The sequence below is a fragment of the Oryzias latipes genome, chromosome 9 (assembly GCF_002234675.1).
Source record: "Oryzias latipes chromosome 9, ASM223467v1".
Lineage (NCBI taxonomy): Eukaryota > Metazoa > Chordata > Actinopteri > Beloniformes > Adrianichthyidae > Oryzias > Oryzias latipes.
Window position 1 is genome coordinate 14,731,806 of NC_019867.2, and position 27,276 is coordinate 14,759,081.

The 27,276-nt window shown below is 39.2% G+C and overlaps 2 protein-coding genes across 2 annotated transcripts; one reads left to right on the top strand and one right to left on the bottom strand.

The window, feature by feature from the left end:
* Positions 1-2: 2 nt before the first annotated feature.
* Positions 3-25,285, top strand: rasa1 (RAS p21 protein activator 1). The gene is made up of 27 exons (XM_011479267.3): positions 3-257; positions 378-1,223; positions 8,644-8,796; positions 11,292-11,427; positions 12,142-12,212; positions 12,827-12,944; positions 13,017-13,048; positions 13,676-13,728; positions 13,807-13,957; positions 14,058-14,136; positions 14,418-14,541; positions 14,950-15,106; positions 15,259-15,346; positions 16,035-16,115; positions 16,634-16,791; positions 16,921-16,997; positions 17,076-17,248; positions 17,330-17,489; positions 17,912-18,054; positions 18,225-18,340; positions 18,424-18,507; positions 19,119-19,186; positions 19,271-19,359; positions 19,441-19,518; positions 22,145-22,279; positions 22,374-22,453; positions 23,981-25,285. Exons 2-27 carry the CDS (start codon positions 709-711, stop codon positions 24,027-24,029), a joined length of 3,168 nt encoding a protein of 1,055 aa, XP_011477569.1. The 5' UTR covers positions 3-257; positions 378-708; the 3' UTR covers positions 24,030-25,285.
* On the bottom strand, positions 23,351-27,276 carry ccnh (cyclin H). Its single transcript, XM_011479266.3, has 9 exons — positions 26,981-27,276; positions 26,759-26,881; positions 26,607-26,680; positions 26,209-26,422; positions 25,971-26,134; positions 25,616-25,686; positions 25,413-25,518; positions 23,598-23,658; positions 23,351-23,500 (listed from the first exon to the last, which is right to left on the bottom strand). Exons 1-9 carry the CDS (start codon positions 27,095-27,097, stop codon positions 23,474-23,476), a joined length of 957 nt encoding a protein of 318 aa, XP_011477568.1. The 5' UTR covers positions 27,098-27,276; the 3' UTR covers positions 23,351-23,473.

A 27,276-nucleotide genomic window follows, 5' to 3' on the forward strand; every position in this document is an offset into this window, starting at 1 on the left:
GGACGAGAGCGGCAGAGGGAGGGGTGAGCGAACAGCGCAGCAGCGGCGGCGGCCAACAAGCCACCAGCTCCAAGAAAAAGAAATAAACGCCAACTTCGCCTCTGCGTAGGGCAAAACCATACTTTGTGAAGTCCCTTTATTACTACCATGGGAAATACTACCTTCCTGGGGACCTAAACGACAAGGAGTCGTTTATGGACTGGATTTTTAGACGGCTCCGAACTCAGAAGGAAAGAAAACAACACTGGGGAAAACGGGTATTATTACACACTCAACAGTGACAATAAAACATTTTTTCGACAAGTGGTCCGCCTGGTGCCGAGGGTGAGGTTAAAATTGGAAAACGGCGAAACTGTATTTTTTTCTTTTCTTTCTAGGATAAACCGTGGATTTTCTCGGTGGCGTTTCTGTGTGAACTTTAAACTTGGGAAACAATGGAGACAGCGAGCACAAACTCATGAAGTGTCTTGAGGCTGCCAGCCGTCCCGCTAGCGTTAGCTTTACTGTCTTATTGGGTAATGCGTGGTGAGGCTAACGGCCGCTGCAGCTAAGTTAGCTGTCGGCTAACGCTAGCTGGTTAGCCCGGCGCGGTTTTCAGAAACTTTTTGGGTTGTTTCCACGGAGTTCAGACGCTGAATAATTCGTCTGAGGACAGAGGGGAAGGGCGGGTTCCCTTTGGTACTTTCCTCCCTCCACTCACTTTCATACATGATGGCTGCGGAGGTCAGCGGGGAAGAAACCGTCACATCAGGGGTGGCAGGCGGAGGAGGCCCGGAGACGGCCCCTTTCCCCTACTACTCCAAGCCAAGTAGAGTGGGAGTCACCGATCTGGGACAAGGTCCGACACAAACTCTCCGTCAATTTTCAAACACCTCTCCGGACTCAGTCCCCGACATGAGCATAATGTATCCCGCCTCTGCTGGGGACATGCCAGCTTCAGCAACAGGAGGAGGTGGTGGACAGTCAGGTTTTCCTCGAACAAACTCAGGGACCGTGAGCAGCACGTGCCACTCTCCCAATTCGGAGGATTCAACGAGCCAGTTTTCACCCACATATAAAGGCCCAGATAGCCCCACTGCCTTCCCCCCGCTGCCCCCGCCACCCCCAGCCCCAGCAGGCTGCGCTGGGCACGGCGTCACCATGGATGAAAGCGATATGCAGGATGGGCCGGAATGTGAGGACGACGAGGTGCTGCTTGAACTGTCTGCACCACCTACGAACCAGTAAGTGCAGTCCTTTTACTTTTATGTTAAAAGTTATTTTCTGTTGAACCTTCCAGTAGATCTGGTCAGTTCTTCTTATTCTCCAAACAACCATTAGGATAATAATCTTTTATTTCCACCAGGTTAATAAGTAACAAATAACAAAATGTCAATGTTGGCAAACACGTTTTCAGCTTCTTAACATGGCCCCTTAATATAAACTATTCAAATCAATAAACACAGGTGCTTACAAAAGAAATATTGATTTCTTGTTTTGGGGAAATGCAAATTACTTGGGGCAAGGCGCATCAGATTGTTTTGAAACTGGATGCACTTTTACATTTATAATTGTAATGACTTCCCCTCCACACCCACACGAACACACACTGTAACCCATAAATGTCAAAAGATAAGAGATCCTATTGAATCACTGTTATTTTCTTATGTAACCAGACATATGATCATTGACCAGTACCTTAACATTATCAGATTCTTTTTTCCACACGTCCAGTATGTGTTGACATGAGATGTGTATTTATAAGAGGAATGGAGGTCTCTATGAAACTATAATAGTGAATAAAAATAGAACTATTCACATAAGGAAACTGTTTAATAGTTCTAAACGCAGTGAAATGCGTACTGTTTCACCCAAATATCTATAAAGTGTATGATGAAGTAGTTAATGTCAGGTCTGACTCTTTTGTTGCGCTTACTTGAATGTTAGTGGAGTGATCCAAAGAAAGAATAGAGAACTTAAGCAGTTAACCCACAGGACTATTTAAAATCCCTTATCATTTATAATGTTTTGTTTTGCACTGGGTACATCTGCTGAAGTGACTTTCAGTTGCAGATAAACAGAAAACCTCATCCTGTTGCAAAACTTTAGTGCTGGGAAGTCCACAAGTATAAGAATAGCATTAATATTTATTAGAGTAACTAAATGTATGAATCAACATATGAATATCAATCAAAATATATTTGTTTTCATTTTAATTTATTTTTTGGTACAGTCTAAAATTCATGAGTATCCAATATGCAGAGTCTACTGCAGCACAAATTCAAAACATTACAAAGTAGAGGTGGAGAATCTGGCTAATACTTTGTTTAGAGAGATGCCTGGCCACTATGTGAATCCAATTTTAAGTTCTCTATGACTTGGATGGATAGTTAGGCATTTTTTTGTTTCCTCCCAAAAATAAACAAGAATGTTAATAAGGTCATTTTAAAATAAAATCCCCACTTTGCTATTAAGCAAACCACAAATATGAATACTAATATAAAATGCAAACAGATACATTTGAACACATATCAGCTAGAAGCAGTAATGAACTAGCATGAAATCAGTCTCTGTGTAGCTATTGTTTACATTTCTCCAGGGAAAAAGAAAATTGCAAAGAAGAATATAGTTTTATTTAATCTAATTGCTCCAATATTTACCCCAAAAAATCTTTTGTCATGTCAAGTTTTTTTCAGAATGACATAAGCTAAGTTATATTTATAAAGAAAATTGTTTTAATGCAATAGCTAATTTCTCATTCACATGCCTATATACATTTCTACCTATATTTTAATGTTTAGGCAACCTTTTTCTTTCCTTTTTTGGGGGGCGGGGACCATCAAGTATACACATCTTTTAAGTATATTAGGATTAGGATGATTTTAGAGGGTTTTTAAGGTGTTACTAGAAAGGTAATTAGTCAATTTGCAATTAACCATAGATACTATGGAACAGCTCTATCAGTGTCTTGGAAAGTCAGTAAACAAATGAAATCTTTTGGGTGTACGGTTTACATTCTCTTAATAGGGGTTCCATCCGCTACTACTACTTTTTGGTTTTTTTACACTGAATAAAAAGTTCTTAAAATATCACTGATTTAACTTTATGTACCACCGTTTTTGTTTTTTATTGCTTTAATTAATCTTGAACTGTGCATGGACTAAAAACAGAACTTGGAATGGAAAATGTAGAGAGCAAGCATAAAAATGTAAGTTAGACTCATTCACAGATCAGCCCAACACTATCCATTAAATTGAAAAAAAAAAAGGACAATTGCACTTCTAAAGTTTCACACTGAAGCAAAACTCTTGTCTGTTATTGTTGTTGGTGTCTTTATTACCTTTAGAAACACAAAGCTTTTTTCTGGAATTCAAACAAACAGAAATCATTGAGTTTATTTTCCCAGAAAGATTGACATGTCAAGTAACATTGTGTCTATAACAAGGTATTGGTAAATAGTTAATCAAAATAGACTTGGAAAAACTTTATTTGTATGAAGGACGTTAATATCTCTACTATGGACCAGTAAACTTCACCATCTCCTTTAGGATTCTGAACAGCAATATAATGCCTAAAGTGGGATGTGCACTTTGTCAGCTCAAAGTTTCAAAACTGTGCAATTGGGCAAAACAAAGGAAATGAAAAATAGAAAACGTACCCTCAAAAATGTACTTATTTGAGCTCCAGTAAAATCAAAACAACCAATACTTTGAATCAGATTTGTAGCCTCTGCTTTAACACAAACATGAATTAATTTGATTAGTAAATTACACAATTATTGCATTTTTCTGCTTAGGCCAATGCAATTCCAGAGGTGAAGCTGTGAAAAATAAATGCAGCCTTGTTACTGTTTGTTTAGAGATTCTAAATACACTAATATGACTAATTAAGCCAAATTTACATGATGCCATCATGTATATCAGCTGTTAACAGTCTATCAGAGTTGGCTACCTTGCTGATTATTATATTAACATGAATGGGATCACAGTTGGCGCATCTGTTAACGAACTGGATGCAAGTGTGAGATCTAGTTTGGGAACCCATGTGTTCTAGCTTCATTTCAATGCTCGCATTAATCTGAAAATACATGCCTGTGTATTTAAATGTATTCATTTAGCACATCTATGGGTCCTTGGCTCTGTCTTTGGAGAGATGCCACTCCCTACCCTTGTGTGTCTGTGCTTGAAAAACCAATAAGAGGCAAGCTCATAAATGTGGTTTTATGTCAGAGAGATGGAGAGAGAGTCGGATGAAACTAGAGCAAAGACCAGAGTACTACAGTCTGCCCCAGCAGCTAAAAGATTAACATTAAAACAGCCTCTAAAGGATATGAAGACCTCTGCTTTGCCATGCAATTGACATTAAATTCTCTGATTGACTAAATGCATTTTATTCCATTTTCATTTGTCATCCATGGATGTTTTCTTATACACCCTGGCAATGGGAGATGACTGTATCAGGGATGCACCCAAGGACATCACAATGCTTTGTATGGATTTAAAGCTGCTTTCTCTCTACTTTCTACATTGGAGCTTACACTTCTTGCAAGGCAACCAGCAGAATCAGTGGAGTGAGTGCACCTTGTAAGACTACAGAAGAAAGGAAATGCAGCAGAGGGTAAACTCGGCGTAAGTGGGGCATCTTTTTACCACTGAGAGTCTTGTTCTGCCTTCCCAACAGCTGGTTGCTAGAAAGTCATCAACATGTTTCGTCCCTGGAGTGCTTTGCACTCAAAGAAAATAGGAATAGTGCTACATATCCTTTTATTCAATTTGGATTTGCAACAGACGACTGAACTAAGTATCTTAATTTTTCAGTAAATTCTGGAGGAACATTGGTATACTGATTCAAAAACTGAAGTTTGACTTAAATTGTTTGCACAGCACAAACTTTTAAATGTCTTATGTGATCACTCCATGATTTCATTGAAGAGCCTTTGATTGAAACTACATCTATTCCTTTTTGTTTAATAATGTGATCCATTTTTTCTTCTCTTCAGAAAAGTTGTGTATCAGAAAGATAAACCGTAATGTTGAATAAAAAAATTGAATTTTCTTCTTGGATAAAAGCTTTGTAGTAAAGTTGGGGAAAACCTATGTTTAGCTATAGGATGGCACATACTGGCCAAAAGCCCTGTATAACTGAAATGTGATACACTTACTGAGCATTCCATTTCTGTAGAAAATGTGTCGTCTATAAAAAGCCTGTTGCTACACTGATGTGCATTGCTAATGTACAGTAATGCAATGTTTCATGACTTTTTGACAGAGATGAGGGCTGACAGTCCGTCTGTTTTGATATCCGAGTACAAGTGCACCCATCAAGACAGAATATGCAGAAAAACAAGTTTAAAAGGAGACGGACTGGCAGAGCAACGTCTAAATTGCTTAAGTCAATAGTTTATTTTTTATTGGGATTTATAAAAAACAATAAATGTAGACGCTTTAGTTTTTTTTTTTTTTTAGGATCTACAACACCAAATAACTTACACCAAAAACTATTGTGAACATTCTTTTTTACATCATTTTAAACATTCAAGTAATAAAGCAACTAGACCTGGAGACCTGGGCTGTCTATATGTGAAAACTCAACCATGAGCAAGCATTATGAGCAAGGCATTCTGGGATCAAAAGTGAGGCCACATCTGCCTGATGGCTTATGAAAGAAAAAATATGCCAAACCTGAAAAACCAAAGACCATCTTACAAAATAATGTAACAGAATTTCTATGCAAGTAAAGAAGCAGATAGTCATGTTATTTATCAATCCGGCTAAAAGTAGTTCTACAGACTGTTGAAATATCAGATATTATCAATTCTAGTCACATGTGTTTTTGTACTTATGTCAAATCAGCACCAAAAGCTGCTGTAGATTTTTATTTCTTTATTTTGCACAGAAGAGTTAAGACTGTCCTAACCAAAATGGTTCTTGTGTTATGAAAATCTTTCTGTGCTCACTTAATCATAAGTAATTAACAGCTGTCACAGTTAGCACTAAACGATAAACCTGAAAGGTGTACATAAAGGTGTAGGTGAACATAAAGAAATGGAGTAGTAGATGAAGTGGGAATCAATATGTTGATTTTTATTTTTTGTCTGAACTGGTTTGTAACATTACCACCCTGTTAAGAAGTTCTTGGTACTTTTAATATTTCACTCTGGAAAAAAAAAAGAAACCAACGCTTTCCATTCCCAAAATGTATTTTTTAACCTTTTCAAGCAGTAAATGAGCAGGGATTCAAGCTTGAGCATTTTTGAACAAAATTATTTATTAGAAAACAAAACATTGTGTGTGTGTGTGTGTGTATATAAATATATGTATGTGTGTATATATATATTATAATGGAACACTCAAAAATATTATTGTTTCTTTTAATCCCACAAGAACCAATGGGGACATCAGTGCAACAGAAAAAACATTAGAAATGTGTTCTGTGGTCCACTTAGTCTGGTATTGTCCACATCATTTTCATTTAAGGAAAAAAAAAGGTCTGGGTTTTTATGGGTTAAATAAATTCATTTTTAGAAAATCCCCTTAAGGCCACATCTCTGAGAGCCTATCTGCTGAGCTCTGATTAGGCTTTCTCTAGTTTACTATTCACTGGCGTTTTTAAATCACATTTATTTTATACATAATGGCCTGTTTTTTTATCTCAGTACATGATTTACTTTTAAAAATAACCTCTGTACTCTCAGTCATGCTTTCATCTTTTCAGGATTTTTTTCAATAAATGTCTTCTCTCTGCCCTCTGAAAAGTGTCCTACATTTGGGGGAAAATAGTTACATTTTTACTCCAGTTGTCAAAACTTTGACAAGTGCAGGTTAGGCAGCTAAAATTTTAACCAGTCTAAGTGTTTCTGTTTCTTTCAAAAATGCAAGACCTGACTGCAGTCCTGCAAAAAGGCAGCATCAAAAAGCTTTTTGCTTTTCTGTTTTGACGTTTTATTGGAATTAAACTGTGTGTGTGTACAGGACTTTGGACACACAATCTGGACTCCTGCAAATTCATTATACTTTATAACGTTGTGATAAGAAATTTTCCTTAAACATAGGTGTGTTTACACAGTAAGGTTTGGTATACTGTAGCAAATTGTTATGCACTGACTGCTTAGTTTTGAGGCCAACATTTATGTATTTTTCCATTAAATACTTTGACTTTATAGTGGGAAAGAGACTGTTTATTATTGTTTGTCAAGTTTATTTTGTTTACCTTAAATAATGAATAAAATAAAATTTTCTTTTTTGTCATTTCTGATTAGAGATCTACTACTAGTGAGTCACTGTATGCAGTAATGAGCAAAATTAGATGAGTCATGTTTTGATGCAATTCCTTAGATGTCACATGATTTAAACATGAACAGTAAATAAGAACTAGTTTGAAAAGGATCTCCAACCGCTGCCATTTTCACTCTGAACATTTCAAAGAGAAGTTTATTAAAGGACTTCCACAAAGAGACGTTTACACTCAGAACAGAAAACCACTCTCTCTACTCCTTTGAAAAGCATCGAAGCCTATTTTCAGGATGATTGTTAATAGTTGCTCTTGCAACTACTGTTCTGAGAAGGTTTACTGTTAACAGAAATCATTCTGTTTTGACTGTTGGTTAGATTGTAGTTTTATAATTGGGGGAAGAGAAACCTTTAATAATGTGCCATACGATGTAATAACCCTTCTGGGTTTAGTTTTCGTAAAACAGAATAATAATATTAAGCTAACAAACGTCTTTATTTACAGCTCTAGATTTTTGAGAGCATACGCCTAATGAAGGTTAAATGTTTCAAAGAAAATTATGATTAAAAAGAATTACAATTTAAACTTTAGTTGGGCTGCTTTTACTAGAAAATCAGTCATAACTCAGAGGGTACACTCTATATTAAAGTCATTTAAGCCTCCCGTAGGTGCTGCTTTTGTCAGGTGTTGACATTCACTGTTTTAGGTCAGTTAATTGAATGTAAATGTAAATTCAGACTTCTGTCTGTTTCACTTGGCACATCTCATTAAAATTAGCTTCAGTAGATGATGGTCAGTCTCAGAGAGAAGTTAAAAGAGAGAACAGTGCGATAACAGATGGGCAGCTCTGTTTTTGCTCCATTATGAAACCGTTGTGGGGTAAAGTTACCCATGACGGGCTGATTTGCATTAGACACCAAATGAAAAGAATGGAAAAACGCGTCATTATAAAGTGCAGAAGAACTTTGTTCTCCTTTTCTGATCACTGAGTTCTCCACTGACATTTGATTTAATCTTTAGAACATTGTTATAAAAAAGAGGATGATGTTGTATGAATGTTTTATAATAGAAAACACCATCCAGACAACCTAGTTAAATGAACAGAATTTCATAGTCTGACAATATTTCAGGAGTCAACTGAGTAGACTCCTACCAAGTAATTTAGAGCATTCGCTTCAATAATAATCTACTTTTGACTCATATTTTTTATTTTAGAAAACAGATTTTAAATAAAAATGTCAGAATATATTCAATGTTTCAGAACTAACACTAATGTTTAAGCTAACTTGAGCAAAAAAAAAGTAGATTATGCTTAGAAACACTTAGGTTTAAAAAAATGATAATTCTTTGTTGTGATCAATAGTTCTATTGTTTACCATAACATTTTTGTCTAGCTTAACCTTCTTTTTTGTTTTTTTTAATCTTTTTCTTTAGGTGGTATCACGGCAAATTAGACAGAACAATTGCTGAGGAACGCCTGCGCCAGGCCCGAAACCCTGGCAGCTACCTCATCAGGGAGAGTGACCGCCGGCCCGGTTCCTTTGTCCTGTCTTTCCTCAGTGTAACCAACGTGGTTAACCACTTCAGGTATGACTAAACATGCAGAAGCAGAATTTACCCTGAATTTACAGCAGTAACCAGTTCTAAGAGATGATCCCATTTAGGGAGATGAAAACAAAAAGTGTAGTATGTGTCTCCAGTTAAAATCTGAGATCTGGAACAAAATAAAGAATATTCAGATATACCCATATTTCAGTCTTTAAAAAAACAAACAAAAATAAACACCACCTGATACTTCCGTCATCTTGAATTTGTAATCAAAACTGATCGCTGTTCTTTTTATTCTACAACCTACCTAAAGGTTTGGAGTCTCACAAATGCTTCCATTACAACGAACATTAACGTTTGCTTTTATAGAGGACTAAAAAAAGATTTAATAAATAAATGGAGAAAATCTGGACAGGGTAATTTCCTAAAACGGTAGGGTTCCAAAAGGACAAACAATTTGCATGAAATGAATAGAAAGTATTGTGGTTGTCCTGCGGCAGTCTTACTCCACCTCAAGCTGCACTTCTTCTCTATGTTAACATATGTGCAAACACTCTGATCCAATCTATTAGTCTGCTGCAGAGGTGAGGAGTATTGGGTTTTACATAAAGGACTATTTTAACATTCTGTTAAGCTCCTGTTACAGTTTGTTTATTTCACTGAGCAGACTAACCTGCTGATTCACCTGAGTAGTTCTGGAGAATGACTTTAAGGTTAAAGCTCCCACTCAGTTTAGCAAGTTCTTATGACTCATTCCTTGGAATGATCCTAGTGGCTTTGAGCCCGTGTGCAGTTGTAGCTTTAACACATGTTATTTTTGTAGATTTTTGCTTTAACAAGAGATAATCAAATATTAGTTATTTAAGCAGATAAAAATCATGAAAATCTTGAAATCACCCTGACGAAAATCATGTTTGAGGTTTTTACATGGACCTCTGGCATTTTTTTTTGAAAAAGAACAAATGTAATAAGAACTCATTTCATTTTTGCACTTCCGAGTATTTCTCCTTTTAAATTGCTGTCAATCAAGCTGTCGCAAAGACGCTCGGCTTGAATTAATGAGTCGTAGTGATGTCACAATGGCCCAGGAGCGCATTGAGCATTCTACAAGCTCCCTGATCTGCCCCATCCAGCGTGCACAAGCTCAGGTGCAGGAGATGAGAAGATGGCACATTGCTGCATTGCCAAGGCTGGATATTGTTGTTGGCCGCGCATATTTAAACTTAAAATCCCAAATGTGTTCTCCGCATTTGTCTTCTCACTCTGACCGAGTTTGAAGGCTTGCTGTTCCACATTAACCAGAGGGTGAAAACAACAATGATAAAATCAGGGAACTTTTTTTATTATTGCCTCATGAAAAAGAGAGAAATATCATAAAGTTCAGGAGGTCCGAGCAGGCTAGCTCCCCATCCGGCAGCAGGTCTCTGTCTGGCCCCCAGCTGGCCTCCTGGGAGCCGACAAAGTGATCGGGATTGCTCCAGCTCCATATGCCCTACAACAGATTGTCCAGGGTGTACCTGCCTTTGCCCAACACTAGCCAGGACAGGTACCAGACTGCGCCGCTGAAATCGTGCAGCTGCTAGACCTTTGCTCCGCACCCGTCGCTCACATCATGCCGCTGAGCCTAAGATGGAGTCAGTACCATTGACTTAACATTAAAACTGCCCACCTCTGCCACGCGAATCGCGTTTGCAGCTGAACTGTAACTCGTAATCCTAAACCTAACTCTTCCTCTGGGTCTGTGCGGGCAAGAGAAAAGTTCAGCGCTGGTTGCACGTATTTGGAAAATAAGGTGGGAATATTCACTTTCTTTATGGCATTTTATTGTATTTGCTGTCCAAGTTCATCCATCAGTCTGCATGTGCTAGTATCAAATCAGTTCTGAGCTCAGCCAGTGCTGCTTTCTGCTCCAATGGAGCCTAAATTATGTCATTCAAAGCATTTTTCATGGACTTATCAAAGTTCGTCTTGGTGTGTAATTTTATTAAACAGCAGGGTCTAATACAAATATTTGTTTTGTCATTTCACACGTAGTTCAAAAAGTGCTGATTTAGAACCAAAAATCCGTCTCTTGTCACAGTTTCTTTATGCTAAAGATAAACTTTTGAGAATAGAGACTGTCAGTCTGTGTTGTTTGTGCAACCCTCCCCCCCTCTTGTGTCAAAGTCTTCACTCACGCAAGACACAGCTATCATCAATAGGAAGGAGGGATCAAGGACGGTGCTACTCAGCGCCAACGGCCACGCCCATGTAGAGGAGATTTTGGAAACAGGCCTCAGATAAACATGAATTATGGCTTTTTAAGACATTTAAGTTGTGAGATGTTGGTTAAAAACGTCATATTCATAATTAAAACACCACTGGGAACGTTTTTGTAAAAGAAATTGGCATGGGGGACTTTAAATGCTGAAAAAATGTATATAAAAAATGTGTTAATAGTCCATGTTTAAAGTTCCACCCAATCTACTGATCTATTTTAAAAGCATTCCCATGATTATTAAGCGTTCCCTTATTCTTCTTTTCTTTTTTAACAGGATAATTGCCATGTGTGGGGACTATTACATTGGTGGGCGGCGGTTCTCTTCATTATCGGACCTGATTGGTTACTACAGCTATGCGTCCTGCCTACTAAAAGGAGAGAAACTGTTACTGCCAGTGGCACCTCCAGAGGTCAGGCTGCTCCTTCTTTCTGTTCAGTTTTGATTCTGATCGAGTACTTTAAGAAGGTTGATGTTCATTTTAATTCTTAGCAATAGTCATGTTTTTTTCTAAACATACTATGAATTCCAGTTTCTATTAAGAAACCTTTTTGGGCAAAATGAGGGCTTTAAGCTGAAATGGATCAATATTAAATGATGGTAGAATAAAAGTAGGTTTTATTTTTAATCATGTTTAGACATGACTGTTTTGGTTAAGGATTCTGGTGTCTGGAGTTTTTTTTAATAAATATATATAAAAAGAAGCATTTGGTAGAAGTCTAAAGCTTAACAGTAAAACATGTCAAATCTGTCTAGCAATGGAAGTTTTTTCTATTTAAATGAAATCTTGTTTTGTTTGTTGTATAAAAGGTTTCAGGGTTTACAGAATGATTGAATTGGATTCCTTTTTGACACGATCCAAAGAGAACTTTTAGTGTTTTTAAGCCACTTTGCCATTAAGCTACATTTATTATTTTTTCCCATTTATATTTATCTTTTGCCCACAAGCAGTGTCTAAATTGTTTTAAGATATGGCAGAGATTACTGCAAACAGCATTTTAAATGATAGTTTAAAATCTGCCTTGGAGTGTTGTTGAACTCTTAATAAAATGAAGCAATAAAGAAACTGCGTGAATGTTTTTGAATGTAAACACTTTGAATTTTGGGTTTTTGTGTGACTTCACAGCCTGTAGAAGACCGGAGGAGAGTCAGAGCGATACTCCCATACACCAAAGTGCCAGATACCGATGAGATCAGGTAGGTTTTGTGTAAAAGTACAAAGTGCAGTGTTTTTTTCTTTTCTTTTTCCAACAGGCAGATAAGGCCCTCATTTCCAACCCACATTTCTCTCCTAAGTAATATCATGATTCATAGTCTCTCAGACACAGAGAAACACTATAAATAAGCCGTGCTTGGAAATGAAGTATTTGCCTCCACTGCTCAGGAAAAAAAAAACAACAGAAAAAAAACCCAAAACAGCTCGTTTCCCTTTAATTTAGTGGAATGTTACCACAGCCTGGAAAGCACATCATCTGACTTTTTTGTTGAAAAACAGCTTTGTCTCAGTCATCAAGCTATAGTAGACATATTTACGTAAGAGTCCTGCTAGCCCTGTTTTTTTTTTTTATAAATCTAATAAACATCTGCTTTAACCAAACCTCAGCACTCTGCCTGTAAGTGAGGTTTCACTGCAGCCAGCTATGCAGCGTTTACCTCAAACGGTTCAGGGGAGACACCTGCTGGTAATGCTGTGCTAGTAAAAGGACTGCCTTCACAGAGATGCAGCGTGATAACTGTGTGTTTTCATGCATAATATTACTAAAGACGCTTTGCCGTCAGCTGTCCTCATGCCATTTTTGTTTTACCACCAGCTTTCTGAAAGGGGACATGTTTATCGTTCACAATGAACTAGAAGATGGTTGGATGTGGGTAACTAATGTTCGCACAGAGGAGCAAGGGCTCATCGTGGAAGATCTGGTAGAGGAGGTGGTGAGTAAACAGGAGTCTAATCAAAATGTAATGGTGAAGGCGTTTGAAGACTGATATTTTGACGTCTTGCAGGGCCGGGAGGAGGATCCACATGAGGGAAAACTGTAAGCTATATGACTAGGAAGTGTCTCTGCTTAGCTGTTGTTGTCTTTTTTTTCTTTTTCCTACCTCTTTAAGTTCAGCTAAGATCAACTAACTTTAACTTTTTACCTATTTAATTCAGAAGTGGATAGGACTTCAGACAAAATGATGGTCCTCTCACCTTTAGCTGGATTGTGACCTTGTTGGTGTTGTGTGTTAAAAACAAAACAAAACCCCACACTCAGGAAAATGACATGACTCTGTACGTTATCGATATCTCAGTAGTGGTTGCTTATATTCTTGTTCGTGTGTTGTCCAGTTCTTTGGGTTCCCTCATCATTAGTATTTTTCAGTCTTTTTATCCTCTGCTGGTTGTTTTTTTTTCAGCCAATCTTCCAATAGCTGTGAAAGCTAAGCGATTAAGAAGAAAATGAACTGCAGTTTTGAGATAAAAGGGGGTAAATAATTGATAGAAAAAACATTTTAAACCCATGAGAGTTTAAATAACTCCAAAGTTTAAATGTATAAGCACTATGTAGAAAAGTTCTTCTAGATGTTGTTCTTTTTTTGGATTTTACAATGGTTAATTGTGGTAGGTGTTCTAATTTATCTTAATTTCATCCTTATTGATCTTTCTTCTGCATCTCCAGCTGGTATCATGGAAAGATCACAAAACAAGAGGCTTACAACCTTCTGATGACAGGTACTGTTGTCTCCATTTCTATGGAGTAGAAATAATCGGGTTATTCACAAAACCCACCTACCTTTTCCTTTCCTGTAGTTGGTCAGGTGTCCAGTTTTCTCGTCCGGCCATCTGACAACACTCCCGGAGACTACTCCCTCTTTTTTCGCACCAATGAAAACATCCAAAGGTTTAAAATCTCCCCCACACCCACCAATCAGTACATGATGGGTGGGAGATACTACAACAGGTGTGTGGCGATGAGCACCAATGTATATGTCAATGTTTCGTACCATTTGAAACATGTGGATCACACATTAGCTTCAACTGTTTTGTTTTCTTGTTTTTAGTGTTGATGACATCATCGACCATTACAAAAAAGAACAAATTGTTGAGGGCTACAACCTGAAAGAGCCCGTTTCAGTGCAGGTATACATGGTTCCACACAGTTATTCATCATTACATAACCTTTTTAAGTTATTAAGATGAAAGTTTAGTTAGTGCAGCTCTTTTCAAGACATGAATACATTTTTAAATGTGCTAAAAAGCAGATTAATATTTGGCTTTTACCATTTGTATTTATTTTGAAGAAAGTAGTACATTTTTTTGTTTTGTTTCTTCAATGTCTCGCTTTAGGCAATGTTAGCTACGCATTGAACGAGTTACGCATTGGTGCTTCTCTAATGGCCTTTGATCTGCTTCTACTGTAGCACCAGGAACAAGTGCTTACTGACACAGTGGATGGCAGAGAAATTTATAACACTATAAGACGGAAAACAAAAGACGCTTTTTACAAAAACATTGTCAAGAAAGGCTACCTCCTGTTCAACAAAGGTATCTATGACCTCTGTCTGCTCCAGCACTTACAATAAAGCTTTTGTAGCCTCTGGGCTTTGATGATTTACACTGCCTGGCCAACATAAATCATTAATTTTGTTGGACATCCCGTAGCTATTATTGAATCCTAGCAATCTCATCTTGGAATAAGCCATCAGGAAAAAAAAAACTCCGTTAATGGAAAGACCTTGGCATTTATTTAATTGATGTTGTCAGTTGACCTAATGTTTAGCAGACATATTAATCACTATAAAACTTTTTCAATGGGGGGCTTCTGCCTTTCTGCTTAATACAATCTCTGTGGAGATTTTTCTTCATTTATTTATTTAGCCAGACAGTGTTTATCAGAATTTTCTCATTTTGTTCACGTCAGTCAGAACCCTAAATTCCCCCCTTCATCTTCAGGCAAAGGCAAAAGGTGGAAGAACCTTTACTTCATCCTGGAAGGTAACGATGCACAGCTCATCTATTTCGAAAGTGAGAAGAGAGCCACCAAACCCAAAGGGCTGATTGACCTAAGTGTGTGCTCCGTGTATTGTGTGCATGACAGTCTGTTTGGCAGGTGGGACATCAAACATTGGCTGTAAAGTCCACTCATCTTTGCATTTTGAGTGACAGCAGCTTCATGGACACCACACTGAAGAAAATTCTTTTAGCATTTGACACATATGAACCTAATACCCTTTATTCTTTTGTTTTGTTTGAACTTTTCAGGCCAAACTGTTTCCAGATTGTTGTCCAGCATTTTAGTGAGGAGCAGTACATATTTTACTTTGCAGGAGAAACTCCAGAACAGGCACAGGTAATGAGACTGATTTCTCTTTTTTGTGCATCAGCTTTTAGAATGTTACCACTGCAGTGGTTATTTTTACCTGACTGCAGTTTTCTTTCACTCATTTGTTGACTTGCTGATTAAAAAAAAACAAAACAAAAAAAAAAACTGTCAGCCTTTGTTCAATTAATCTTCATTTACAGTTTGCTGTAAGCTGTATACTTAAAAACATTTCAATTTCAATTCTAAAAAAGGCATTTTTAAACTACATTTATTATTCTGACATTAAAATATAGTTGTAATATATTTCAGAATGGCAATACATTGTTTGCATATTTGCTATGTGACCTCAAAGAGTCTGAAAAGGTTAAAGGCAATCTAATTCTGATGAATTACCCAATATCCCCCTCTGTCTTCCTTATAACAAGCCTAAACATGCTTGGTGGGGAATAGAACTGCCCTTGTGGCGTCAATGTGGGCTTCAATTAAACCTGTTTTTTAAGATGTATTTATTCAGGGGATATTTTAATTTCAATGAGTGGCACTGTACAGGAATCAAACCTTTGTTTCCTGGATCACATGTTCATTCAGAGTTCTGTCGCCTCTTTTTTTTCTGTTGGACCTTTTCTTGTTATTCTTAGGCTCCGTTAGAAATGTGGCAGAAACCCGAATCTTTTGGGGGTCTTTTGAAGAACTTTAAATACGTGTGTCTTTGCAGGATTGGATGAAGTGCCTTCAGACTTTCTGTACCAACTTAAGAAAAACCACTGTAAACACCTCCAATAAAAGGCTCAGACAGGTACGTATGTCAAGAGTCTGCTTGGTGTTCCCTGTGACCTGGTTAAATGCAAAACTTTAAAATGGTTCTGGTCCAGGGGGGGGTTGGCTCTGACTGAGCAGCATGCTGCTGCCAAACCTGCCTTTTTTCCCAACTCCACGTAGCTAAAAAAATCTGTTTGGAAATTCCTGTCTCTGGATGCTCACAACAGTTTAATAAAGCTCAAAATAAACCAAATGCCATACACTGCATTCTCATTGGTTAGATTTTAACTACGGTAATGAATGAATGTCGAGCTACCAGCTATCTACATTCCTGTTTGCATGCACGAGAATTGTACTTACAAGGAAAATCACTAATTGACAACCCAATTCATGGACTGAACTATAGAACAATTATAGCTAAGCATATCAATGTCATGATTGTAATGAAATGTTTGAAATCAAAATGTTTAATTTAATGTTTAAGGATGTGGATTGACACTTCATCATCCTTTTTTAAAATATGTTTTGTCTATTTCAATGCTGTCTTATTTGTAGGTGAGCAGCCTGGTGTTGTATGTGGAGGAGGCCCACAAGCTACCAGTGAAGCATTTCACCAACCCCTACTGTAACATCTACTTGAACAACGTCCAGGTTGCTAAGACGCACCCGAGGGAGGGCCAGAATCCCGTCTTCACTGAGGAATTCATTTTTGAGTAGGTGTTGTTCTTGTCTTTGTTTCCCAGCGAAGTGAGGTACTTTGAATTCTCTGAAACCTGTCATGTCTTGAACTGACATTATCTGTTTGAGCACAAATCTAATGAAATGTGTTTCTGTTGTTCCAGTGATTTGTCTGGTGAAATCAATAGATTTGAAATTAGCCTGAGCAACAAAACAAAGAAGAGCAAAGAAATAGACATCTGTGAGTACATTTCAAATCGAGTTTTCACACCGTTCTTTGTTCCCCCTCAATAATTCAGTTTTTTTGTCTGTCCTGCAGTATTTATGCGCTGCCAGCTAAACCGTCTGCAGAAGGGCCAGATGATTGACGAATGGTTCCCCCTCAGCTCCCACATTCCCCTAAAAGGCATCGAGCCGGGCTCCCTGCGTGTACGCGCCCGCTACTCTGTGGAGAAAATCATGCCGGAAGAGGAGTACAGCGACCTCAAGGAGGCCCGTTCAAATCAAGACCTGTTCTGAGATTTCTGCCTCTACCGTCAGGGATCTCACAGTGTATTGTTTGGTTTTATGCAGATGATCTTACAGAAAGACTTCCACGTCATCTATGCTTTGGCACACGTGTGTGGTCAGGACCGCAGCTTACTGGCAAGCCTCCTCCTGCGGATCTTCAGACATGAGAAAGCTGAGGCCCCTTTACTCAGGACGCTGAATGACAGAGAGATTAACATGGAAGGTAAGACATGCAGGGACGGTTTCTTTTGGATGATCATTTTAGCATCACTGCTTCCATCTGGGTTCTGTTGGACACAGAACATTGTTTACAAAACAAGGTGGAGGTTAAAGGTGGAACAAAAATCCAACACTTTCTTCCTTGAGGTATTGTTGTATTTCTTTTTATGTGGAAGGAAATTGAGTATCTGTCAGCACACATCATTTTCAGAACTCTTCCCTGTGTTTTTCTATTGCTGCTAAGAAAACGATATCAATAAAGCTTTCTGGAAACAAACAATACTATCCCAACATGTTCCTTTATTGCCTTTCTCCAGAGTTTAGCTATTAATAAAAAAAGATTGTTTTGATAGCTGCTGCATCCTTTCTAAAAGTTGTATCTTTTAATTCTGAGTGAGTCGAGCTCTGCTTGTGTATCACCATCAGATGAGGCCACCACATTGTTCAGAGCAACAACACTGGCCAGCACGCTGATGGAGCAATACATGAAGGCTACGGCCACGCCCTTTGTCCTCCACGCTCTCAAAGATACCATCCTCAAGATCATGGAGAGTAAACAGTCCTGTGAGGTGTGAGGCTTTCAATCTGCTGCCCAAGCAACTAACATATAGACTGCATCCACTGATTAACTTCAATTATTTCCTTAAGCATAAATCTACAAACTCTAGCCCAAAAGTAAGAAGGTATTTGCCCCAAAAATAGTTAACACGTCTGTTTTACTCTGTCCCTGCAATTTCAGTTGAATCCCTCAAAACTGGAAAAGAATGATGATGTGAACCTGAACCTTGCTCATCTCCTCAACATCCTGTCAGAACTGGTAGAAAAGATCTTCCTGGCTGCTGAGATCCTGCCACCGTAAGCCAATGAAATTCCATGTTTGTTTGGGACTTGTAATGGCCATTTAAGGTCAAAGGTGTTTTTTTTGCTCTCTCCTACAGTACTTTGCGTTTCATCTACGGCTGCCTGCAGAAATCTGTGCAACGAAAGTGGCCGAACACCACCATGAGGACGAGGGTTGTGAGGTAAAAGTACACTTTTTCACTATTCCTGTAGTATTTTTAGTCAAATGGAAAACAGTTGGTTCCAAACCCGATAGATTCAGGTTAATGCAGTACTAGCTTCTGATGCTAAATCTTTCAGTTACACTCAAGTCTACTATGAATCCTTTTCTTTCTTTGTCAACTATATTGATTACTGCGGCCCATAGTTTATTGCGGGGGTTAAGCTCTAAAAACAAACTAACACTAAAGGTAAAATCCACCAAAAAAAGAGCAAACACACTGAAAGAAATAGGTGAAACAGCAAGGCTGCTATAGGTGAACCTCAGAATATTGAGGGCCCACTATAGTATAAACTTGTGACACTTCAAGTGTTTCTTGAGCCTCACTGATTCAGGAATTTCGCCTTTTGGTGGTGGGGGTGCCATTGCATTTATACTTTCACATTTTGCAGCATTGGGATGAACTTGTGTGAATGCTGACTGTTGGAAGGTATGCCAACACTCTAATTGTTGTCACTGACGGTCTGTATACAGGCTTTAGTGGTGTTGTTTTTTTACTATCACTTGTCTCTAGAATCTGCTGTTGCACCGCGGTTAACCTCATGATGTTGCCTTTTTTTTCTTTTCTTCTAGTGGTTTTGTCTTTCTAAGACTGATCTGCCCTGCCATCCTCAACCCCCGGATGTTCAACATCATTGACGGTGGGTATCTATATAAAACCACAAGGTTCTGCCTGCCACATGAAGCAGGTTTCATTGTTTTCACTTTCTGATGCTTGTCTGCAGACCCTCCATCATCAACAGCAGCCCGGACACTCACACTGGTGGCCAAGTCTGTCCAGAATCTGGCAAACCTTGTTGAGTTTGGTGCTAAGGTACAAACCGAGAAACTGTAGGTCTCAGCATCATAATTATGTCAAATAAACTGTTTTTCTGTTAATTGTTTTTTTTTACAGGAACCCTACATGGAGGGTGTGAACCCTTTCATCAAATGCAATAAGCAACGGATGATCATGTTTCTGGATGAGTTGGGGGTAAGTCAAATTGTTTTATTTTGGTTTTTCATTTTATAATTAGAGCCTTCACAGGGCTCCAGACTAACTATTTTCACTAGGAGCACTGTGGCCCCTAACTGAAAATTTTAGGGGCACAACCAGAAAATTTAGGGGCGCATACCGTAAATCAACATTCTAACCAAATCTACTAATTTCCACTGTATTACTGATAAATACTTTAATAATAGATGCATAAATTACAATTAGCTGTTCCAAATTCAGTGTCACATTTTAATCTGCACTTTTGAAGATGCAACAAGAAGGTAAACTGACAGTACCATCGCTGTCATGACAGTACAAATAGTAAACAAAATACCATACATTCAGAAGTTTTTAGTAACAAAGTAACCTTTCGGTCATTTCACAGTTACAAAAAACACTTAAATGTATGTAAACATTAGAGGATGGAAATTCATGTTGGCGACACCAAATAAGTGCAGCCAAGATGCACAATAAGCGTGTTTGAGATCACCCAGATGGACGCAACGCTGCGCAGATCACCTGGTGTGAGATGTATATTTTTGTTTTTGCTCCAACATCACCTGTCAATCAAAACAAAAATATCACCAGAAAGGGGTGGTAGCAAGGCCCCAACCTACACGAACACAGCTGGAAATTTAGTACTGAACTGACTGAAAGCTGCCCTACAGACTACAAAACAATGCATTATGGGACATGTGTCCTGATGGGTTTTTGTAGTTCAGTGATCAATTAAAATAATTTAATATGCCAACTGATTGAAAATAGGCTACATAAATTACAAAATATTAAAATAATTATAAAATATATATCACAAATCACAGATCATACTCAGGGGAAGAGGCATATTAAAACTAAATTGAATGTTAAGGACTACAACTTCCTGTTCTCCTTAAGTCTCGCTGCAGCTTCGCCTTAACCCCACCCCCCCCCCCCCCCCCGCCACAGGCACGGCGCTGGTTCATCTTAAACACGTCTATCGTTACATTTTCCCCACATGTTTTAAATGTGTCTAAGACTAAACCGTGTTGTCGCTCACACGTGTTTAATGTTAGAGCCCCGTTGGCTGTCACGCATGTACGTGTGGGACATTTATTCTCCTCAGCTGACCATCTCCCGCGGGAGCGGTGTCATGCCGTTACAGCCGTGCATGACAGCCGTGGTTAATTCACGAGTTTGAGACCCCTGCTGTACACTCTGGCACTGGTACACTAGCTGCAGGTCGGAAGCACGAATCAATAGTTCGCTTACTCATAGCTCAGACGCACATATCAGGTTGTGATGATATTTGTCTCCGTTTCCTTCCCACAGATGTTTACGCGCGCTCGATTATCTCTAGGCCCCTCCCCCTCCACGCATTTAGCCACTTACAGTGGCTTTCCCTGTTCTTCTCACACGCAGTGGCCGCCTGACAGACAGGCGTCACGCGAGTGTGTGCTCGCGTTTCATGAGTATGTATGCGAGTGTGTGTGTGCGCTCGCGTCTCATGAGTATGTGTGCGAGTTTGTGCGTGTGCGCTCGCGTCTCATTGATTATTGATCATTGACGTGCCCCTTCCATGTTTAATGTATAAAAAATACGGAGGGTGGGGGAGGCAAATTTACTGGTCGCACATGTGCGACTGGATGTAAAATTCAGTCGCACACTCTCAATTTTTGGTCGCAAAATGCGACCAATTGGTCGCAGTCTGGAGCCCTGCTTCAATCTGTTGCTGACTAAAAGTGAATCCAGGTTTAAAGATAACCTTAGAGTGGGCTCAGCTACCTTTAATGCTACAAGAGCCATTTGGTCCAGTTTCTCATTGATCAAAACACGACAAGAGCCAAAATTCAACCGTTTAAAAAAAAAAACACTTTCTTTGGCTTAGTGTTAAGTGTCATTTTTAAAATTTGGCTTTTAAAGATTTACTAAAATTGAATTATATCAGTGTTGTGTTTTTCTATATACAACAATTTTAACTAATTTTTGACAGAATAGTCCCTTTCAAAATAAAATACACTCTGTGTCAAATAGGATCCTGCTGCAGCAGATTTACTTGAGAGAAAAATCTTGGTGTCTTTTATTATTATAACTTTGGTTATTATTATTAATTTAGACTTTTTCTACTTTTGCTATCAAATATAAATATGACAGCTTTGGTGTAGACTCTTTTTTTTAAATCTATACATTTAAATATATATGGGGACTTTGCCTCTGAACAGCAACTAGACATTTTTGTACAGCAGGAGATAAGAATATGCACTTAAAACTATTTTGTTCAGTTATTTGGTATGTTAAAAATCTAAACAAATGACAAAAAGCAAATGCATTAAAACTGCAAGCCCATTATTTATTCAAATAATTAGCCTTTTCTTTACCCTTGTGCTATCCTAGGCATTTCAGTGCGCTGAACCTTTTTTTTCTTCAATGATTTGTGATCTTCACTGGTGTCGATGGATTACATGAAATCTTTCCACCTTTATCCACCTTTGTCATGGTAGGGAGAACACGTCAATGTAAGGGTGGGGTCATCTAAGATAGCACAAGGGTTAAAAGCCACAGAGGGCTAAAAGAGCCATATTTGGTTGCAGACTCCTGCCTTAGCCGGATCAACATTTAATACAGCAAACATCCCTTCTGTTTATAGAACGTTCCTGAACTCCCAGAGACAACAGAGCACTTTAGGACAGACCTGCCCCGAGACCTGGCTGCGCTGCACGAGGTCTGTGTCGCACACTCGGACGAGCTCCGCACCCTAAGTAATGAGAGGGGAGCCCAGCAGGTCAGAGTCAAACCTTCTGAATGTTGATTTTTTTTGGGGGGGGGGTATTTGTTCTCTTTTTCCCACCTTTTTAACTCCCATCTCGTCTCCTCAGCATGTGTTGAAAAAGCTGCTGGCCATCACAGAGCTCCTCCAGCAGAAGCAAGCTCAGTATGCCATGTCCAACAGTAACAGGTAGTACTGCATTCCTCCTCATAACATCTACCCACGTCGCCCGGAGTGCAGCCCAGAGACCTAGCATGCCCAACCTTCATCACCATGGCAACCCATCCACCAGTCCTCCATCATGACCGACCCGCCCATCCCCACCAATCATCATGTCTCGTTCAACACAAAAAAGCTATGCAACATCAGCAGTTGATAACAAGCAGTGCAGTACTCGAAAACAAATAAACAACAAGTGTCCATCAGTGACAGCACTTTTATGTTCAAGATATTTTCCTGCGTGGACTTCTAACTTTGTCAATTTACTTCCCTTCATGAAGAGGTAAACTATTAAGGCGTCTTCGTTTCCTCTGCGTTTTGTCAGCACAGCTGTCCGGAGCAGAGCCTCCTGACTCTCTCAGTTTGAGAAAAGCGACAGAGAAAGCCCTTCTCTCAGTCCTATTTGATGGTAACTGGATTCTTAGCATTGATGCTTTTTATACTGTAATTAGAGAGCCATTCATTTTAAAGGTTGTGATGTCATCTGCAAAGTGAGGAGAAAAGAAAAGCTTCTGTTCTTTTGTGTTCTAGATTGGAACACATTCTTTCAGAGAAATATGGTTATTTTATATGAATAAATTCTCTTGCTGGGATCATGAGTATACAAGTTAGATGCAATGTTTTGGTTTTCTCTACTTCATTGTATCAGCTGGTGATTTTTTTTTTCTCTGACAGGACTCATAATCAGAGAAACCAAGTAAAATAAGTGTTTACAGATTTGAGTACAGACTGTAATAGACTTGCATGCACTTATTAAACTGTTTTTGTAAAGTAGATTTATGGGCTCATTTATTGTCCCCTCAACAAACGCAGAGGAATGTATGGCAACTGTGTTGTGCGGCTACGTTTTAAAGAACACAATTCATAAACGATTAAGAAAAACTTTATTCTTTGTGCAAAAAAAGGACCAACAAACAAACTCAAACTGCATTTGTAATAGAATCAGGTTAGAAAATAATGTGAATACTTGATGCCACAGATGCGTAATCCTCATAAGAGATCTTCATCAGTCCATTCCTGCAATGAAGCAAAGGTTAAAAAGTTTTAGAGGACACGAAAAATCCCTTTTTTTTGGGCTTGATGCATATTTCATTGCACAAAAAACGGGCCCCACCTCTTCTAGTCGTGCCTCTTTTGCTACATGGCCGTCGTCTTCATAGCCTTTCTTTCGTTTACTGCAAATATAGTTTGGTGAGCGTTCAAAGCTGTGTTAGACAGAACTGCTGGTGAACTCTGTGTGTGTGTGTAAGGCACAGACGGTCCCAAACGTCTACAGCCAAAGCTCTAGCATCCTCATCACATCCGTTACTAGAAGTAGTTCCTTCTGTCTCTTCCTGTTCAGCTGTAGAAAATAGCTTTTAGCCTCTTCCATTTCATTTAGACTAGTTCATGCTGTACATGCAGAGCAATCGCCACGCTCACAAAAACATGTCCATAGCAGCGATGACTGATCTGTCAGCCTGCACCTTTCACAAACGTGTCCGCTTTATCTTGCAGGACAGAGTGCACCATCATGTCTCTGGCTGCTGCCATTCAGGTAATGTGAGTTTTGCAGACTTCCTACTGAGAATGGGGTAGTCAGAGCGAAAACCAGCCAAAGTGAGGCCTCTTTCTGAGAGCTACACAACCGAAGACGAATTAGAGTTTGTACTGTGAGCAAGTGGCGGTTAAAAAAAAAAAAAAAAAAAAAAAGAATTCAATAGGACTTGATGGAAAACCACTTGCTGCATATCTTAATGCCGTCTTTCCAAAGTTCTTCCCCCTTCCCCCTCGAGTGTGCTGAGCTTTGAACTGAAGACCTCAAACGGGAGGATGTGAGACACGGACTTCTGCTTTCGGTCGGAGGCCGACATAAAGCGTTGGACAGCTCTAACCAGTGGACACTATGCTGTGACTTTGGGTTACATGACCAGAGACTGGAGATGTTCTGAGCACTGACGTAGCATTTTTCTGCTGTCATCAGGGATTTGAAACATAGCACCTCTTACCAAGAAAAGAAACGAATCAACACAAGCCTTAACTCCATTTCTGCTCACCGACATCCCCCGATTCGACAAAGTTCTCTTCTTCCAAACTATTTATATCCGTTACTGTCTTCATGTATGAACCTGCTTACAGCACCCAAACCACTTCCTGCTTTTTTTCTACGCTGCTTTTGTCTGTTATTACCTACTTAGGCTTGTAAAGAAGTGTTTGTGTAGGATATAGCGGAGCAGAGATTAGTCTAAAGGTTTGTAGTATACACCTGTAGCCTGCCTTGTGCATGCATTAACCCTGAATGGATACAGCGACAATGTTTGGGCCTACGTATCTGCTGCTCCAACAACCATCACCTAAACCCCTTTTATGCCTTTGATGTCATTGAAAGCCTGGATTTCTTGTAGCTCCTCGTTTCTCCGCCATTACAACAAGATGGCGTTTTTGCTTTGTCCTCCGAGTACACCTCTGCTCTGACTGTTTTTCCCACCGATTCACCCTGAAAAGTCCCGCCATGCAGCGATTTCTAAACTTCAAAGTCATAAAGGGTCGGCTTTGTTTGCCTCCCTTCATGTTCTAAGCAGCTGCAACGTCTGGATCTGTGCCTGTCATAGTTTACCAAACTGTTTACTGTAGTTGCACTTGAAGATACCACGGACCTCACCGAGTGTTGGCAGATGAGCCCAGGCGACTCATCGGCTGTACCACTGATGTAGGGGTTTCATACAACAGACGAGGATGTGTTCATTTTTATTTTTCTACCCAATACTGAACCTTTTGCATCTTAGATACAACAACCTGGCTGAAATAAACGGTTACTACATACGCGTGGATTGTTGTTCTCGGTCGCTATTGTTGTGGGTAAATAATGCAGCAGGAATCACAGATTGACAATGTTTAAAGATTGAAATCCTGACTTAAAAGAGCTCATGTGTGTTTTTATGTTTCTTACTTGCTTGAACTGCTAAACTCTGCATGAATCCTCTCCAGCTTCTGTTTGTAAACGTTCACCTCCTCTGCTTTGGGGAGCTCATACTTCTTGAGGAGGCTTTTTGTTCCTGCATGTGCCAAACGCATGAATTCAAAACATCATACAGGAATAACAGCACAACTCTGCCATCTAGTGGTGTTACACTGAAGTGCAAGTTGACTTACGCCTCATTAAGTCGAAAATCTTTGAGAGGGAATCTTTGTCGTCTTTCAGTCCCAAGCACTCAGTCAGGTAGCTGGGGAAGGAAAATAAAATAGGATTTTAGTTTTAAAAAATATATATAAGAAAAAAACTTTTTTGCACCAACTGAGCTTATAATTTAGAAATATCTGAAAAGGAGGAAATGTTCAGAGAATTTTCTTCAAAATATTTGTCACCACCTTCATTTGATCAATTTCTTTCCAGAATAATGTATACCTTTTCCATTTAAATTCCAAGTTTCAACTTGCAAAACCTAATTTGTTTTTCTAATTAAGTTGAATTTCACATACATTGTTGTTAAGGCTAAAGCAAACCTGCCTTTCCATGCTGAGGCCAGCTCTTAAAGCGCTATTCAGAATAGCTGTCAGAGCGATCTGAGAGGGAGAACACAGCAGTCCGGCATCCGTCATGACCGCCTGGGTCAGAAAGTCATCAGCACTCTTCCTCAGTGACTCTGGGTTCTCCAGTGCAGGATAGCGAGTCTAAAAGACAAAGAACACGGATTAAAAACTGGCGATCTGGAGTGACATTCAGCTCTCTTCTGTAAGGTACAAACCTTGAGGTCGATGAGCAAACCCTCTAGCGGTCTGTAGGGGTTGTGGACCACGAGATGAAAACTGAGTTGTTGGATTAACAGCAGTTCATACTCCAGGATTTGCTGAAGAACCCGTTCTTGTCCAGCTGGCGTCTCATGCAGGAGATTGCCCACAAACTGGGTGCTGGACACGTTGAACTCGTCCACTTTGCAGGCCAGGTATGCACACGTCAGCCTGGACAAGAAGGTACGTCAACAGCTGGAAACGTACATGCATGTTTGTAATATATGAACAAACGGAATCGTTCCCATCTTCCTGCAGAAACATCACATTTGCATTTAAACTTTTAGAATGAACCATTCGCATCTTTGAACCGAATGTTTAATGTCTTATCCTTTCCACAGTGACAGTCACTGACATGATGATCCTTGGGTGGTGCTCCATAACAGAGTTGTTGAGGTAGAACCTCCGGAAGTACATGATGGCAGTGCCCTAGAAAAAAAGATGGGCTCCAGTAAGAGTTAGTCGAGTCTGTACACATGAAAAAAAAGAAATGAGACACACACGCACCACAACAGACTTGGGCATTGGAGGCTTAAAAGCGCTGCAGAAGTCCAGGAGTCTCCTCTCATAATGGCGGAATAAAACGTCTTCTTCGTTCCGTTTCAAGAACATGGACTCATACATACCTGCCTGATTTCAAATAAATGTTTAATTAAAAAAGAAAATCGCGTTTTTCCCCCAAACCGTTTACATTAAACGTTTTAAAATGCTTAAAAGAATGTTACCTACCTTCCCACTTTCTATGACTTTTTTACGAAATGCCTCATTGGCACTGCATCTTTTCTGCTCAAGTTCAGCCTCACTTTTGAAGATCCAGTACTTTCGCTGAGAGCTGTTGTGATACATGGCGGCTTCTGATTTACGAGAGCTAAAACCACAACATAATCCTAAAGTAGCTTTATGTATTTTACCACACGGAAATCCTTGAACGATTAAAGTAATCAGCGTAGTGTAAAAGTAGTTAAATCGGGCTGTGTGTTGTTCACCCCCAAGTAGTAGTGAGGACGTCGCGCGATATTTACGTA

Bases quoted from the DNA above. Each gene is read 5' to 3' on its own strand.
- rasa1 (XM_011479267.3), top strand. From the start codon at position 709: ATGATGGCTGCGGAGGTCAGCGGGGAAGAAACCGTCACATCAGGGGTG. The intron at 14,137-14,417 runs GTATACATGGTT...CTTCTACTGTAG, and splicing joins AAGAGCCCGTTTCAGTGCAG to CACCAGGAACAAGTGCTTAC. The intron at 18,055-18,224 runs GTGTGAGGCTTT...CTGCAATTTCAG, and splicing joins AGAGTAAACAGTCCTGTGAG to TTGAATCCCTCAAAACTGGA.
- ccnh (XM_011479266.3), bottom strand. From the start codon at position 27,097: ATGTATCACAACAGCTCTCAGCGAAAGTACTGGATCTTCAAAAGTGAG. The intron at 26,882-26,980 runs GTAGGTAACATT...ATTTGAAATCAG, and splicing joins AAGTCATAGAAAGTGGGAAG to GCAGGTATGTATGAGTCCAT. The intron at 25,687-25,970 runs GCAGGTTTGCTT...TTCCTTCCCCAG, and splicing joins GCTGGCCTCAGCATGGAAAG to CTACCTGACTGAGTGCTTGG.